Source organism: Alligator mississippiensis, chromosome 6, assembly GCF_030867095.1.
Source record: "Alligator mississippiensis isolate rAllMis1 chromosome 6, rAllMis1, whole genome shotgun sequence".
NCBI lineage: Eukaryota > Metazoa > Chordata > Crocodylia > Alligatoridae > Alligator > Alligator mississippiensis.
In genome coordinates this window covers 23,693,754-23,711,169 of record NC_081829.1, presented here as the reverse complement: position 1 = coordinate 23,711,169, position 17,416 = coordinate 23,693,754, and the positions used below count along the sequence as shown (strand labels likewise).

At 46.2% G+C, this 17,416-nt stretch overlaps 1 protein-coding gene across 2 annotated transcripts in view; it reads left to right on the top strand.

The window, feature by feature from the left end:
* Positions 1–17,416, top strand: part of ADAM8 (ADAM metallopeptidase domain 8) — a 70,629-nt gene that overhangs the window by 31,268 nt on the left and 21,945 nt on the right. For both annotated transcript variants that reach the window (XM_059729700.1, XM_059729699.1), the window contains exons 6-13: positions 826–1,012; positions 2,911–2,976; positions 3,068–3,136; positions 4,817–4,986; positions 6,263–6,344; positions 8,531–8,679; positions 8,954–9,131; positions 17,150–17,239. In XM_059729700.1, the coding sequence (XP_059585683.1) occupies positions 826–1,012; positions 2,911–2,976; positions 3,068–3,136; positions 4,817–4,986; positions 6,263–6,344; positions 8,531–8,679; positions 8,954–9,131; positions 17,150–17,239 (991 nt within the window). The remainder of the gene's footprint in view (positions 1–825; positions 1,013–2,910; positions 2,977–3,067; positions 3,137–4,816; positions 4,987–6,262; positions 6,345–8,530; positions 8,680–8,953; positions 9,132–17,149; positions 17,240–17,416) is intronic.

Genomic DNA, 17,416 nt, shown 5'->3' with positions numbered 1-17,416 from the left:
GCTGCCACGTGCAGCTCCTGGGAGTCAGCTGGAGCTGTGTGCTGCTGGGGGGCTCTGCCTGCAGCGTGCCAGGAGTGCCCAGAGGGCCCACTGCCTGTTGCTGCTGCCGCCACCAGCAGCAGGGGCTGTGCGCTGTGGTGGGTGGGCCCACCCCGGCTGTGCGCTGTGGTGGGTGGGCCCACCCCCAACACCACCCACAACCCCTCCCCCCTTCCTGCAGGCAGGAGCTCCCCTCTCTACTCGCCAGGTGTTCAGTTGCAAGCCATTGTACTCGATGCCTCCACATGAGGCTCCCAGATGGAGTGCCTGGAGCTCCATAGAGGTGGAGGCACGGAGCCCGCTCAGTCCAATAGTGCATGACCCCTGAAAGCCTCTTGGCAGCTTTCAGAGGGGCAGCCATGGGCTGGTAATTGTTTTTTGTTGGGGCCCTGGTCTAGCAGGCCAGATCCAGCACACGGGTCATATTTTGCCCACCCCTGGTTTAGCTGATTGTGAAACCTTTTATTGAACTACATGTCCCTGGGCGTGTCTACACAAGATGCTTAATGTGCAGTAGACTAACTCTACTGCGTATTAATGCGCACAACAAAAACTCTGCTAATATGTTAATGTGTGGTTGTATTAGTCTACTGCGTATTAAGTATCACACAAAAGGTGTATGATTGCACTAATGCACAGTATGGCAGCCTACTGCACATTTGTTTAGTACTTTAGTACTTTATATAGTACAAGTACTATATTTAATGCACAGTAGGTACTGCCCATTAATAAACGTGTAGATGTGCCCCCTGACACCAAGTCATATACCCCTACATCTCTTTGCAGTGGATTTTTTGGGACTAATCAAGCCATCTATTTAATTGAGCCACTGGGAGAGAATGAGAAGATGGAGCATGCTGTGTACAAGGCAAAACACCTGAGAATGAAGCGTGCAACCTGTGGAGACTCCAATATCACTTTGGAATATGATCATGAGCCAAAAATTGCCGCACCCATGAAACTCCATCATTGGGTAGGAAGCCAGCGTATCCCACTGTGTTGGGGTTGAATTGGTAAAACACAGAGCCTGACCCAGTGCCTACTAAAGACAATGGCAGTCTGTTGACCTCTATAGGCTCTGGATCATACTGTTTGTTTGGAGGGGGCATTGAGAGGAAGGGTATGAAGAGACAGAGTGAGTAGTTTGCAAAAAGGCAAAAGTACCTCCCATGCTTTACATATCTCACTGCTTGTCAAATTGCACTGCTGCTGACTGTAACCCATTGCTGTAGCTATCACTACAGTGTTAGGGCAGCAACCCAGATTTTGGAAGACCTGGCATTGATTCCCTGCTCCACTGCAGACTCCTTGTTTGATCTTGGGCAAATCACTAGGTCTGTCTGTGTCTCCCTTCTATATAATGAGAATAATTGCCTTTCTCTACTTAACAGGCAACTCTGGGCACATCTACACATGTGCTGTAATGTGCATTAGTCTATTTTCATGCACATTAAAGTGTCACTAAAAAAACTGGGCATTTTTACATATGCTTTAGGAGGTGTGGGGGGGCGGCGCTCTAATTAAAATGAAATGCTAATTAAAAGCGCCCAAGCGTCACAAGTATCAGTGTCCCACATGCTGAAAAATGGTGGTGGGGTGCTTTGAACTAAAGCTTATTGAATGAGCTTCAGTTCAAAGCACCCCACCGCCATTTTTCAGCATGGGGACTCTGATACACATGATACTAACGTCTGCTGGAGTGCATGAATTTCCGCGCTCCAGCAGACTCAATTAATTGATTAATCAAGTCTGCTCCAATGCTCTGGATTTGCAGCTCATTGGAGTTGGCTCCCTGTGCTGTTTAGATAATGTACATTTAAATAAGCTACTTAAAAACTGCGGGCACTTTTACATGTGCTCCAGGGGTGGGAGTGCAGGGGGGAGTGGAGATTTAATTAGAGTAGCTCTGAAAGCCACTCAGAGCTCATTAAAGTGCCACTGTGTTTCCTATATCAGCGTCCCTGTGCTTAAAAATGGTGTCGGGGTTGCCTGAATGAGCTTTAGTTCTAGTGCCCCTGTTGCCATTTTTAAGTGCAGGGACACTGATACATGAGACACAGGGGGAAGCTGGAGCAATTGTGCAATTGTCCCACTCTGGCAGACTCAATTTATTGAATCTGCTGTAACATGCTGGAATTCCAGCACGTCGGAGCAGCCTCGCTGCTTGTGTATAAGCGCCCCATACTCTTTAGTTAATACTCATTAAGACAAGCTCATGTCTGCAGTTGTATAAGCAGTGAAATGTGCATCAGCACTGAGAAAATGGTGGTGGCACGCTTTTGAACTAAAACAAATAAAAGGTGTTTTAGTTCAAAAGTGCACCACCACCTTTTTCTGCACTCTGACACACATTATGCCGCTTATACAACTGTGTGCAATGCAGTTTGCATCAGCTTGCATGCAGAGCAGACTCGATTAATCAAGTCTACTCTGAAGCAGTGGATCTCTGGTGCATTGTGGGACAAAAAGGTGTGTGTATAAATGCCCGGAGGTACTAGATTTAATGCACATTAACTAAAGTGCATTAATGCACATGTAGATGCACCCTCTGAGGAGAAACATGTTCAGCAGTATGCAGTGTTTAGATATTGTGACAATGGGGACCAGAGCCCCCTATCAGGACAGAGTTGATCACGGATGACTGGGGAGGGAAAAGCTGCAAAGAAGGCTCAGCAAACCAGCAGCAGCAAGCCCAGCAGTTAGAATAACTAATGCAGAAAAAACTAGACTATGTTCTAGAATATAACAGGTTGTAAGCAGTGAGCGTTCATGCTTAGGAACCCTGCAGGAAGGCTTCTGTCATGCAGCCTTTGTTTAGAGCTAGCAGAGATGGAGTTCAAGTTCCATATGGCATTTACTTTTGTCTTTCAGAAATCTGATCCATTACAGAAAGGGCCCTGGTATGTGGAGCTGGTTTTGGTAGTGGACAATGAGGAGGTAAAGGGAATGAATGGGCTGAGACCGTTTAATTCTCTAGTGCTATAAAGAAACTGTAGCAACTTCACTGGAAATTTGTTTCTTTCCTTAGTATAAGAAATACAGAGACTTGAGGACAGTCCAGAATCGCATGAAGGAAATTGTGAATCACGTTGACAAGGTACCACATGCTGTGGTGAGGCTGCTGGGCCCATCTTGTTCTCATTCCTTGTGCAAAACTCCCAGTAACATCAGCACAATTTCCACTCCCTAAAGTAGGGCTTGGGGGACTGGGCTGATTGTTGCTTGCAGTGATAACTACGTCAAACACTCTAATCAATGCACGCAGTCAGGAGACAGAAGATAGTTGCTTCAGCCTCAAATAATAATAGAGAACAGGCTTGATTGGAAAGTGTCTCAATACAATGTATGATGGCCATTTCACCGTGTTTGGTGACAAACCAGTAGTAGTCAATTTATAAATATAAGCAAAGACGAATGTCACATAATGTAGATAGACACAGTAGGAACCCAGATGTAGGTGAGGAAGGACCCAGTGAAAGCTTACTGCAGAGCAAATGTGACATCAGGAGGGCCCATTGTACACCTCTGGTATCATACCCTGGGTGCTATGGTGCTGGGTGCTGATGATGTCACTGAGCCCCTGAGATGCCTTTGTACAACTTCCCTGACTGAAGTGTTTACTTTGGGGGGCATTTTTAGAGATAAGATGGCTTGTACGTAAGTAATGTTCTAGTTGTCATGGAGAATAGAAGAGAAGACAGTTAGGGCTAGATTCTGTTGTAGCTATTATGCATGTAAATAGATGCAAGTGTCTAACTCAGCAGTTCCCAAACTGTGGGTGGCGACCCCAAATGGGGTCACAACATCAGCGGATGGGTAGCAAGTGTGGGGGGCTGTGGGTTGGGAGTGAGGGGCCATGCTGAGGAAATGGGGCCATGCTGAGAAAAGGGGGCCATGAATGGGGTCATGCTGAGGAAAAGTTTGGGAAGCACTGGTCTAACTGATTTAACTTCACCCTGCATGAGTCCCAGAAGGCTGCTAATACAGAAGACTGGTGGGTGCTTCTTCTCTTTGCTGCTTTTTGTGACTCACTTTTAAGGGTCACACCTACTTTAAGGGTGTGTTACAAAAGTAGATAAATTAATGGATTTTCAGCACTCAAGCAGTGTGGAACAGAATTGCACTTTGACCCCTTAGTCCACTTAGATTCCTGATAGGCAGAATAGGATCTGGTCCTTATTGTCTCAGGCTTTAGTTCAGCAGGGTTATGAGTACTCAGACACTCACCCAACATAGCATTCAAGCATGCAATTCACTCTAACCATATGAGTAGTCCCACCGGTGTCACAAGGGCTGCCTTGAAGCTCAGGTCTAGATCTGCCCCTACCTTGGTATGGCTCCTCAGGGCTTCTACACAGGTACAAGCTTCTACCCCTAACCAGTGAGGAAGGGCTTGTTCTCCTGTTAGCTGCTTGAATGTCACTCCCATTGCCTTTGGTAGAATTGTAACCCATGGCTAGAAGGAGAATATGGCTTGGAGTGTCATGCCAAAGGTGAAGGGGACAGAGTGAGTGGATATCAAATTCCATCCTTGAATATGTCCTAGACACTACCTGATTTGGGCAGAGTATGGCCTGGAGTGGGGAGCAGCAGTGGTGACTGAAGGAAAAAAAGTTATATCCTATGTAAAAATGAGTTCTTCCCCACTCAACAGGGCATGAGGCTCAGGAAGTAATACCACCATCTGGGTGCCAGGTGTCATCCTGGTGTGGATTGATAATTTTTTGTAGGCCAGGTCCAGTGCAGATGCTCTCTCTGATGCTTTCTCTTACTGCAGCTTTATCAGCCTCTCAATCTCCGTGTGGCCTTAATAGGCCTGGAAGTCTGGAATGACAGAGACAGGATCACTGTGAGTCCCAACCCAGACACCACGCTGGAAAATTTCCTTCTCTGGCGAGATACTCACCTGATAAAGAGGAAGAAGCATGACAATGCACAGCTGATAACGTAAGTGCTGCTCTTATACTGCCCACGTGAATAATTCACTGGCTGCATGGGCGTGGCTGAGCACTGTGCATTCACATATTACAGAATCTGATGCTGTACAAACACCAAGACATATCAGTGCAGGCATGCTGTGAATGCCCTCAGCCCTGACTCCACACAGCTTGCCAGCACATGCAGCCTTCCGAGAATGTGACATGTCCCTTTAAAGTAACAGGAACACTCATGGGCAAGAATTTCTACATATGCTGTAGGCCTGAGCTCTCTGACTTTAAGGAACTGTAAAAGAATCATGTATCTGTGCAGGGCCCTTCCAGCCCAGTATCCAGTGTCTAGCATGAGCTGGTACCAGCTGCTTCAAAAGAAGAGCTAAGAGTAACTCCAAAGGGTTACTTGGGGAAACTTGCTTTTGGGGGAAGAAGTGTTCTCTATGCCTCTGTTAACATGGGCTTGGCTTCTGCCTTACAGCAGATCTCTCAAATTGTGGAAATAGCATTGGGGAGAATTTAGGGCAGGGGTGGGGAAAATGCAGCCCGCAGGCCAGATGCGGCCTGCCAGACCATTCTATCTGGCCCACGGGGCCCCTAAAATATTTAGAAAATCAATAGTTATTTGCCCCTGGCTGCCTGTCATGTGTTCCTCGATGGCTTGCCAAAACTCAGTAAGCGGCCCTCCACCCAAAATAATTGCCTGCCCCTGATTTAGAGGTTCTGGGCTTGCAGGGGGTTGCTGGCATATTTGATGGTACCAGGGACAGCTAGGATAGACTATGGGCAGCTGGAGGGTGCTATGGTAGATTTGTTTTACTGGATGAGCTAATGATGTTGAGAGAACTGTGAATGCGGCATAGATAGGATTGTAGATGATAGGATGTGTTTGAAGGACACAGTACCACACCATCACCATTCTGTTTCTTCTCTCAAACATAGCCAGGAGTGACTCTGAAGGTCACATGTCAGCAAAGAGAAGGAGAGAGGACAGGATTTGTTCTCTCCCTGCACACTGGCTCCATGGACCTTGGTGTGCTTTGCCATAGCCAATACTTTGTGTATTCTTGTGAACTGTGTTACCAAGAGCAGGGTAGGTTCTGGGTTTACATTAGGTTCTGTATCAAAGATTGAAACTTTCTGTGTTTTGCAGTCACTTCCTTGATCCCAAGCATGTGGAACAGCATATCCTGTGCTGTGCTACTGGCAATATATGTGGCCTCACCATACAAAATCCCCAGACTGGTCTTGGATGCTGATCATCATTTTACGAGAACTGTTCTTTTTTACAGAGGGATAGACTTCCAGGGAACCACTGTAGGGCTTGCTAAGAAGTTTGCCATGTGCACCAGGAACTCAGGAGGAGTGAATCAGGTGTGTCTTGCTAACAGCTTTCTTTCTAAACAAGAGGGGAGGCACAGTAGTGATTCACAGAGCTGAGGTATATATCAGACAGCTTTTGCTGGCAAACACCCTGCCCTCTGCTTTTGTCTGATTATTCCCATCCTAAACTTGGATCCCTACTACTCTTAAGCCAGTTCCTGTTTCACTTACTGGGTGTCTGAATGGTACCTTAGGCACCTAAGTGCCATTCTATTCCACCCTGCACAAGTCCCTGAAAATCATCTGCAAAGCATACCATCATCTGAGCCTTAAGACTGAGTCTCAGAAAAGCAGTGAAGAGAAGGAGGATCACCCACTTTTGGTATTAACAGTTTTTCATGGACTTTAACAAGTTGAAATAGGATCGCATTTAGGTACCTAAGTGTACTCATGTACCTAATTGTTAGGATAGAATATGGAACCTAATGTTTTCCAATCAAAAGGAAGACTGTCTGCATTTTGCCTTCTTGAGAGTGGCATATGTTTACATAGTCATGGAGAGTCTGCTTCCATCCTTTTCTATCCATAGGCCTCTTTTTGCAAGATCAGGGGAATTAGGAAGGCCAAATCCTGCCCAAATGACATAATCCAGCAAGATGCCTGACCTAAACTCTTATGGCTTATGTCTGTACTCAGATGCCTATGAGCTGCTTCTCTTGGCTTTGGCCAAAATTGGCCCTGGTGGCACTTTGTTTCCTCACCATTGATGTCCTGATAGGAATGAGTTACATGGTAGGTGAGGGTGGGTTCCCATGGTTAGTCAGTCTCTTTGAATGTTCTCCTCAGCTCCTTCACCATGTCTGCTCTATTCCCCCAGTCCCTAGGAAGTGAGCTCTTGATAGCTGAAATTGTTGTGGAAGAACAATGTTATTCCATGTTTCCTGGAAGTAGCTGACTCCTGAATTTGGGGTCACCCAGTGCACCTGTGTAGCCTGCTTTCAAAAGAATCGCTGTAACTAGAGGTGCACCAACACATCATTCCATATCGTATCAGCACTGATAAAAGGAAAATTGACATTATCAGCAATCGGCTTTTTTTGGCTGTTGTGGCCGATAACGTTGCTGATAAATGCTGTGTGCATGCGTGCAGCTGCAGCATGCATGCGGCCAGCTTGGCAGCATGAAGAGCAGCATCCAGCTGGTAAATCTGTTAGGGTGAAGGGGCATGGAGGAGGGAAGGCATGTGTGGGGTGGGGGGGCAGATCAAAGCCCCTACGGTGAGAGAGGGAGTGGGGCTGGAGCTGGGTAGGCACCGCCCAGCTCGGGGCGAGGTGGGGGGTGTGGCACAGCTGCAAGTGGCTTATCTAGGGGGTGGAGGGTGGCTCCTGCCGCTGCGCAAACCCCCAGGGGAGGCATGGGGGGGCATGTGCCCCCCCATCTATGCACGGGGTGAAGGTGGGCTGCTGCTGCTGGCTGGGGCCAGGGCCAGCACCAAGCACTTCCAGGGCTGGGCCAGGGCCACTCTCATGGAAGGCGGGGCTACGGGGGAGCTAGAGCCATAGTACCCCCCCCCCAGTGCTGTCACTGCCCGCCCCGAGTACAGTTCCGGCCTCTGGGAAAAACCCAACCCTAGCCCTAGCCCACAGTGGCAGCCCACTCGCCCTATGCACAGATCTGTGGGGCATATGCCCCCTGTGCCTCTCCCGGGGGTGTGTGCAGTGGTGGCAGCCACCCTCCCTCCTGCACCCTGGACAATACGCTCATGGCTCTGTCCCACAACCAGCCCTGGCCGGGCAGCGCCTGCCCCAGCCCCAGCCCAGCCCCACACCCTTCCTCACCATGGGGGCCTTGATCTTCCCCCCCACACCCTTTCCCTCCCCTTCGTCCCTTCCCCCCAACAGACTTACCAGCTGAATGCTGCTTTCCAAGCTGCCGGGCTGCGTATAGGCAATCAGATGTGGCACAATAATAAACGGCCATCGGTATTGGCCCTAAAATCTGTATCAGTGTGCCCCTTACTGTAACCATTTTGTTTAAGACTCTTAAGACCCTGAAGTCAGTGGAACTTCACACACACTTACAGAGGTTGTAGGACTGTACCTGTAAAGCATTAACCTTTGTTTAGCCCTGAATGTTAGCTTCAACGCATGAATTGCACACAGAGTTTAAAGTTGGGAAAAAATACCATGGAAGCATTTTAGTGTCATCTGACTTTCATCCTTCTTATTATTGCATAGGACCATAGCATGAATCCTATTGGGGCTGCATCAACCATGGCTCATGAGATGGGACACAATCTAGGAATGTCTCATGATGAAGACATTGATGGCTGCAGGTGCATGGCCCCCAAAACTGATGGAGGATGTGTTATGGCAGCAAGTGTTGGGTAAGCAGAAGAGAATTGCTAGGGGCCTCATCATGCAGCAATTGAACCCACTAGGCCAATGTCACCGTAGATTAGGGGGTTGCTCCTACTGAAATTGTTGACCTAAGTGAGAACAGATCAACTCCTCGTGGTTATTTACTGCTTTAACAGTGAGTTTTTTGCTTTTTTGAGGTGGAGTGGGCAAAGGTCAGGTTGGGTTGGTGAATGTGAAGGTTTTGGAGCTTTTACTTGGAAAGTGCTGCTCACAATAGTGTCTATTTTTCTTTCTCTTCAGCATAATTTACCCAAAGTACTTCAGCAGCTGTAGCACAAGTGACCTGCAGACATTTCTCAGTGACCCCAGAACTAGCTGCTTGCTGAATGTCCCCAAGGCTGATGAGTTGTATGGCGGGCCTGTCTGTGGGAACCAGTTCATAGAGCGAGGGGAGCAGTGTGACTGTGGAACACCCAAGGTACTTTAACTCCCAGTGGAAGATTTCAAATGGGGGAAAGCAACAGAAGTGCGAGTTCTATATGACACCCCGTTGTTCTGCCCTGTGTGTTTGTTAAGCTGAGTCAGGAAGCTGGTTCTGTTGCCACAAACAGGTCAGCTGAGCACCCAGATATTGCAAGATCTGATGAATAATACTTCCTTCCTGCACTTTGTCATTCAATGTTGCATATATTCTGGTTAAAAGTAACCTGTGAAATATGTCTGTTATCTTAGACTCGCATCCCTTTGTTTTGTTTCTTTATAGGGGAAGCAGAGGGCCTGAAGGTCTGTTTAATGTAATAAAGGGTTGTACCTGCTTCTTTCTACCTCAGAAATGCCAAGGCTGCCTCTCCCCAGGTCTGCTTGATGTTTTTTTGGAGGGTTCCAAATATGTATGCTGATTCTGATTGATGTATTACACAGTTCCTACAGGCCACAGCTGAGATCTGGCTCCCAGTGTGCCAGGTGCTGCACAGAAATTAAGAGAGAAAGACTGCTGTTTTTTAGAGCTCTGACCAAAGCAGTGTGGCACAAGATAGAGGAGGATAAGGTGCACAGGAAAGGAAGCATAGGAACATGTGACATTGACAATGACAGGAAAAACATTTGTTTAGGTTGGCTTTAATTTAGATTTTTGGTACAAAAATCCTCTTCTCCCAACTGGCTGGAAAGTGTAGAGTGGGAGGAACAGGATGTCAACTGGGCATCCCTCACTACAGATGGATATGGGGTGAGACCTCAAACCTTAATTAAAGGAACAGGGTGCTGAATCTTTCCTTACAGCCCTAAAGGGTGCCATTTATCCTTGTATTTATAGCAGCAGCAGCATCTGTTCTCATAGCAAATATTTCACTGTTTTCTGTATGTAGAAACAAGCAATACCAGCATAAAGTTCTTCTTAGTTCAATGACTGCTTTTACACTAGTGATTGCATGGATTTAACAACCTTGATTTCCAAACTGGTATAATTACATTGATTCAGAAAATGTACATGGGCTTGCCTGAGAGCCCTAAAGAGCATGCCCTCCTTATTTCCCTTTGAATGTCCTCTTTAGATGACAGATCTGCTTCGGGAAAATAACTAAAGTTAGCTAAGCAGTAACAAAATACTGATTTGCTAATCTATTTATGTGTAAAAGTGCTGAGTTTATGCTGCTGTCATTTGTGGGGTCATATATATCATATACATGGGTGAGTGTTGAGTTTAAATTTATGAAAGTGGTCAGAAATGCCCCATGTTTCCTGTTTAGTAGGACTGAGTTTCATCCAGTAATTTGAACCAGAAAGCATGTTATTAACTATTCGTTATTCTCTAGTTTTAAAAGTTGAAATTCTTCCATATGCTTGAGATCACTGGTCACACCCCTTGACTAATGCAGAGGAAGTAGCTGAAGCAAATACTTTGCTAACAGCTCTTCAGCTGAACATGGTTTGTGAGAATTCACTGGGTAGTTCTGAGAAATCATTAAGAAATCTTTGGCAGCCTGAGTTGATTAAAAAATGCTACATCATAGATGGACAAAAAGAACTGCCTACATAACAACTGTTTTTCATGATAACTAGTTCAACAGTCTGTAAAACTTGGAAATCGACTATCATTCTTTTAAATTCATTTTAATATAATTTTAGCAGTAGTATATCTAGGAGAGGAATCACATATTCCTAGGGAATGGAGAAGTGGATTGTAAAATTGTTTTACTGGGTATTTCACAAGGAGTAGAGGATGCTCAACATATTAATAGGGTCACGATTGCAACTCCAGCTTTGTGGATGGAAGACACTTTTATCACAAATGTCTGTTTTCAGATGTGTGTTTTTTTTGTAAATTAAGCATCCTTTGGACTGTAATTTCCATCATGTTTCTTAAATTCAAAGTTGAAAGGTGCTAGCATTCCATGTGGTCAAGGAAGGGTTAGCCCTGCATGGAAAGCAATGTATTTCACCAGTCAGGGCCAGGACCTTTGTCTATTGGCAGAAGTCTGTTTAAGCCATCTGATTTTGAGTGTTAGAAATCTACCTCATTCTTACACAGGCTGCCATTTTGCCCTTGCATTTTAATAGTATTCCAAAGTGAATTTTCCTAACTCACTGCTGGTATAGCACAGCAAAGCCTGCTTCTGTCCACTGTGGCCGGCGAAATCACACGGGCATCACAACAGCACCTACACAATGGGAATGGGAGATACAAATTCAATACCAGGTTTGCACACTCAGGAACTTTCGAGCAAGTGAATCTGCAGTTGGAGACTCATCCCTGGTACACACAGAAATTGTTCTGAGTTCAGTATTGTTCAGTATTTTCATTAATGACTCGGAGGATGGAAGTGGACCAGATCCTATTTATCTTTTACACAAGTGGTAATTACATAGCAGCTTTTGGTGATTATGCTTGGTTTGGGATTCTGTTTCCATCTATGACAGAAACCCTGTCTCTGTGCCTGCATACCTGCCAGAATTAAAATGGAAGAGGAGGAGAGGCTTCCCAGCTCTTTGCCCAATAGCCTAGTGTTTACAATGCCTGTGCAGGGAGCAGGAGACACAGGTTCTGGACACCCTTCACAAAGAGTGGGTTGAATCTGCATTTCTTGCTTTTCAGCAAAGTGCCTACCCCCAACAGGCTAGGTATTGCCCAGGGTACTCTCCAGCCCTCCTCTTAAACTTGGCCTACTGGGCAGCCAAGCAGGGAGGCCAGGAAGAAGTAAATGAGCTGAAAGGTATGTGGTTCAGTAAAGGAACGCTAGCTTGGAAGGGAGGGGGCCCTGAGCCCAGTGGGACAAAAACTTTCCCTATGATGTTTATCAATTGACTAGAAGAAGCCCGCAGACTTGTTTCAAGGTATAAGAACTGAGCAGTGCATAGTCTATGGTCTTGTGGCTGGAGCACTTTGCTAGGAAGCAGAGATGTAGTTCAAACCTGCTGTGGATGAGGGGAACCTAGAAACTGGGTCTCTTGCTCCTTGTGCAGCTACCCTAACCACTGCATCTTGAATGAAAGGGTGGGAGAGCTGTCCTCCTCCATCTAATGCTTACTAGTTGTGACTAAAGAGTCAGGACTTATTTGGAGCTTAGTGATTCTGTTCCTCTTGGGCAGGTACCTGGCCTGGGTGCAGCCTCAGTAAGTTTGCAGGTAGCACAAACCTAAAACAGTTTGGAGGACAGGATTTGGATTCAAAGTTATCTTAATAAACTGGAAAAAATGGCATGCCAAATCATGAAATTCAATAAGGGTAGGTTTAAAGTACTGCACTTAGGATGGGAAAAAATCAAATACACAGATATGAAATGGGGGATAATTGATTAAACTGTGATACTGCAGGAAAGGACATACAAGTTATAGTGGATCATAAGATGAATAGGACTCAACAAGGTAATATTGTTGCAAAAAAAGCTAACAGCGTACTGAAATGTATGAGGTAAGACTCAGAATCCCACTGAATGGTGCAGGACTTTGTCCTGTAATTGGATCTGCCCCTAAGGTAGCTGTGGCACACTAGTGGCCACTCTAAGCCTATTTCTCACTCGGTCTCAAAAGAATACTGCCCTATACTTGCCTGCCATGCCAAGATGGTAGATAATATAAATTTGGGAGACAGACCTCAGATAACCAAAGTGAGCCTTTAGTTGCCTCACTGTGCCCTGCTTATCATCAGACCACCTTGGTCTGGACCAGTCTTTAAGTAGAGGTGTCGCACACCAATTGTCCTCTGTCAGAGCACTCTCTCTTTGGTCCCCAACTAACAGTTCTTGTTCCAGGCTCTTAGTTACCAACCTTGCATTCAGGCCCCTCCCTCATGGGCCTAAAGTCTCCTGCCCTAAGTTGACTAAACAAACTTGCAGTGCCTTCCCCAGGCTCTCACAGTGGTCTTTGTGCTCACCTTCAGCCACTCCCATGCCTTGCAGTTAAACACAAACAGCATCATTAACACAGTAACTAACTCATCTGAAGGTAGTGTAACAGGCAAATAAAATCCCTCCACTACAAGGTGGCTCTCCTCCTTGCCAGCTGCTCAGGATTGTCTTACAACAGGGGTGGGCAAAACGTGGGCTACATACGGCCCGCCAGGCCAGTCTATCAGGCCCGTGGGGCCCCTAAAAATTTAGAAACTTAATATTTATCTGCCCCTGGCTGCCTCTCATGCAGCCCTCAATGGCTTGCCAAAACTCAATAAGCAGCCCACCCCTGTCTTTTAGCCTGCAGCTAGTGGTTTCTGTTCAGCAGTCTTCACATTTGCCTCTTGATAACTCCTTTCTCCTCTGTCTCTAGGCCATAATAACTCTCCATCCTAGAAGCCAGGCTTATATAGCCTTTTGGGTCCATCCTTTCTGGTCACCTGCCTTCCTTCTGTGACAAGGCCCAAGGACTCTTCATCAAGCCATCTGCAACACCCATCTCTATCCTTTCTACCCTTCAAGTGTTTGAAAACTGTAATCAGTTCCCCCTCCATTCTTCTCTTCTCCAGACTAAATAACTCTGCTTCTTTCAGCCTTTCCTCATAAGACTTGCTTTGCAATCCCCTAATAATTTTTGTTGCTCTGCTTTGGACTTTTTCCAAAATGTCCATATTCTTCTTGAAATGTGGGGCCCGAAAGAACTCCAACTGAGTCTTCACCAGTGCTGAATAGAGTGGAAGAATCACTTCCTTTGATTAGCAAGTGACATTCCTGTTAATACAACCAAGTTTGCTGTTAGCTTTTTTTGCAACAAGAGCACACTGTTGGCTCATATTTACCTTATGGTCCTCAGATCCTTCTCTGCAGTACTGCAGCCTAGCCGGTCATTCCCCAGTCTGTATTTAAGCATGCAATTTTTCTGTCCCAAGTACGGGATATTGCATTTGTCCTTGCTGAATCTTATCTGATTAATAGCAGATCATTTTCCCAGTCTATCCAGGTCATTCTGGATTCTAGCCCTACTTTCTAGAGTATCTGCAAATCCACTCAACTTGGTGTCCACAGATTTGCTGAGTACACACTTAATCGCATCATCCAAGTTATTAATGAAGATGTTAATACCAGATCCAGGACAGACCCCTGGGAAACCCCATTTGATACATTCTCCCAACTAGACACTGAGCAATTGACAACAAATAGGGGCAGCTACCAGACAATGAGCACAGTTGGCAGCAAAGACAGGGAAGCAGACAAACAGCCTAGAGTATGGCAGACACTAAGCCGCTGAGTACAATGAACCACCAATTATGTATCCACCTTACAGTACTTTTGTCTAGTCAGTATTTCCTTAGCTTGTTAATGAGAATGTTGTGAGAGACGGTGTCAAAAGCCTTATTAATGTGAAGGTATATCACGTCCACTGCTCTCCGCCATCTACAGATACTGTCACTTTATCATAGAAGGAAATTGGGTTGGTCAGGCATGACTTGCTCTTGGGAAATCCATGCTGGCTGATCACCTTGTTCTCCCTTGAGTGCTTCACAGTGGATTCCTTGAGGACCTTCAACCATGATCTTTCTAAGGTATTGAGGTCAGGCTGACTAGTCTCTAGTTCTTCAGACCCTCCTTCTTCCTTTTCATAAAGATGGACACTATATTTGCCTTTTTCCAGTCATTTGGTATCTCATCCAACCTCCATGAGTTCTCAGAAAGGATAGCCGGTGGATCTTGGCTAGTTCCTCAGCTAGTTCCTTCACTACCTTAGGGTGTAACCCATCCAGTCCTGCTAACTTGAAACCATCTAGCTTCTCTAAGTAATCCCTAACCTGTTCTGCCTTATTCTAGGCTGTTTGTCTGCTTCCCTGTCTTTGCCGCCAACTGTGCTCATTGTCTGGTAGCTGCCCCTATTTGTGAAGACTGAAGTAAAAAAGACATTAAATTCTTCAGCCTTCTCTGCATCTTCCATAGCTGGATTGCCTTCTGTATTCCACAAGAGACCTTTTGTTTCTCTGGTCTTCCTCTTATTTTTTACATATTTATAGAATCCCTTTTTACTGACTTGTATGTCCCTCGCCAGCTGCATCTCAATTTGTGCCTTCACCTTCCTAATTTTCTCCCTGTGTGCCCATTTGATGCTCTTATACTCTTCCCTAGTACTATGACCAAGTTTTCACTTTCTGTAGGATTCCTTTTTGCATGTCAGCTCATCAAAGAGATTGTCATCTAGCCAGAAATCTTGTTGCACTTCCCATTCTTCCATTGCAATAGAATGACTCACTCCTGTGCCCTTAATGTGGTCTCCTTAAAGTGCATCCTGGACTCATTTTCCCCTCAGACTTGCCTCACAGGGGTTCCTGCCCACCAGTTGCCTGAGTTTGTTAAAAGTCTGCTTTTCTGAAGCCCAGTATTCCTATGCTGCTGCTCTCCTTCCTTCCTCCCCTTAGGATCTTTGGGCACCTGTACACATGCTAGACATCTGCTCCGACATGTGCTGATTAGCACGCATCAGATCAGATTTGATTAATTGGGTCTGCTGGAGCATGTTAATTAATGCGCTTCAGCAGCCTCTGCATTATGTCTATTTAGCATTCTACATTTCAAAATGGCGGCGGGGGTGCTTCAACTAAATCTAGTTGAATAAGCTTTAGTTCAAGTATCCCTACCACCATTTTGAAGCATGGGGCACTGAATACACATGTGGTGGTTGAGAACCACTGTGTTCTCAAAAGGTTGAGCCACTTTGTTAGTTGTTTTGAATCTGGGCTTTCCAGGTTTGCACTGAGATCCTTGAACTTCTGAGTCTGAAAATCAGTCCAGAGCAGCCAGTCTGTAAAGCACAAAACTACATTCCAGGCTTGAAGGTTAGCCAATCTAAAGGAGCAGTACGAAGTCATCAAAGAATTTCAAAAAGGATGTTTTCCAGATGCTCCCACCAGGGCATTATTTTACTGTTTATCAGTTCACAGATGCCCCATTTGTGATGATGTGGGGTCAGGGAGGGGGGTGCTAACGCACTACATTCTGTTCTTGTCGCTGCCTTCCTGGTGGGTCTGAGATTCTGTCATTCTACTTCTATAAAACAGGGAGAACAACACTTTTCCTGCACCAGAGAGCAAAAGTAGTGCACAAGACCTGTGTGGAACTAGACTGTCCACATTTCCATAATCAAAAGTTAACAACAAACTTTTGTGTGAGTAGGAATATGGCATGAGTGTAATTAACACAGTGTATGACCAGCCATGGGCTATTCTCCTCCAGCAGGAGTCAGCAACATATGGCAAACCTTGAGGCCTTTGCCTGTGCCCATGCCCGTGTCCACTCCAGGGCTGGGAAGCAAGAAGCAGTGCTAGGGCTGAGCAGCTTTAAGCTGTGCCAGGGCTTCTGCTGCTTCTCCCTATTCCTTGCACCCCCATCCCTCTCTCCCAGCTCCAGTCCAACACAACCTGGGTGGTTTCAGCAGCACATCAGTGACAGGATTTCTTTGCATCCTCATCAAAGCCAGGCAGCTGGGAGCTCTGCACACATTGCCACCGCTTCCTCCACCCTCCAGCTCCCTGGGTGGAGTGCTTGGAGTGCAGGTGCAGCTGCCAGCCAGTGGGAAGTTATGCAAACTGCATCTGTGCTGCCGCTGCTTCTCCCATGCTCATCCAGTTGTGGTACAGGCAACATCCTGCACTGGGGTCAGGCAACATCCTGCTGTAGAGTGGTGAGAAGGGGCGTGGGGAGAAGCATGGATCAACAGCAGCATGGATCTAGTTTGCCAATACCTGGTCCTGGCACAGCTCCCTGCTGGCTGAAAGCTGTGCCTATGCCACAGCCAGGGTGTAGGGGGCTGGGAGAAGCAGCAGCAGTGCACAGTCTGGATCCATGGCTATTGGGAACACACAAGGCCCTGTCTGACCAGACTTCTTTGCAATCAGCAGAAGTGAGGTAGTTGTGCCCCATAGTGGCAATAGACATTGGGATGGATTCAAAACCCTTTTCCAGGCAGTGCCCTTGATGGGTTTCAAAGTATTCTAGGAGGTGTGTTGGTCACTTGCTGTTCACTGTGCCACTGCCATGCCCTTTATATCTACTCTTTAATACCAATGTGATGTGTTTGTCTCAGGAATGCCGGGATCCCTGCTGCAATGCTACTACCTGCCAACTCAGCGAGGGAGCAGAGTGCGCTCATGGAGAATGCTGTCATCAGTGCAAGGTAGAACACAACTGCTAGGAGCTACCATGGGAGAGCACAGACACCTGACAAAGGCCTTATTCAGTCAGGGAAAAAGTGCAAAAAATGAGACAGGTCCTTTCTTTTCTAGCAGTGAAAATACCCATCCCAGGGGATACATTTCTCACATTTCATGGCTAATTCATGGTTTCAAAATGA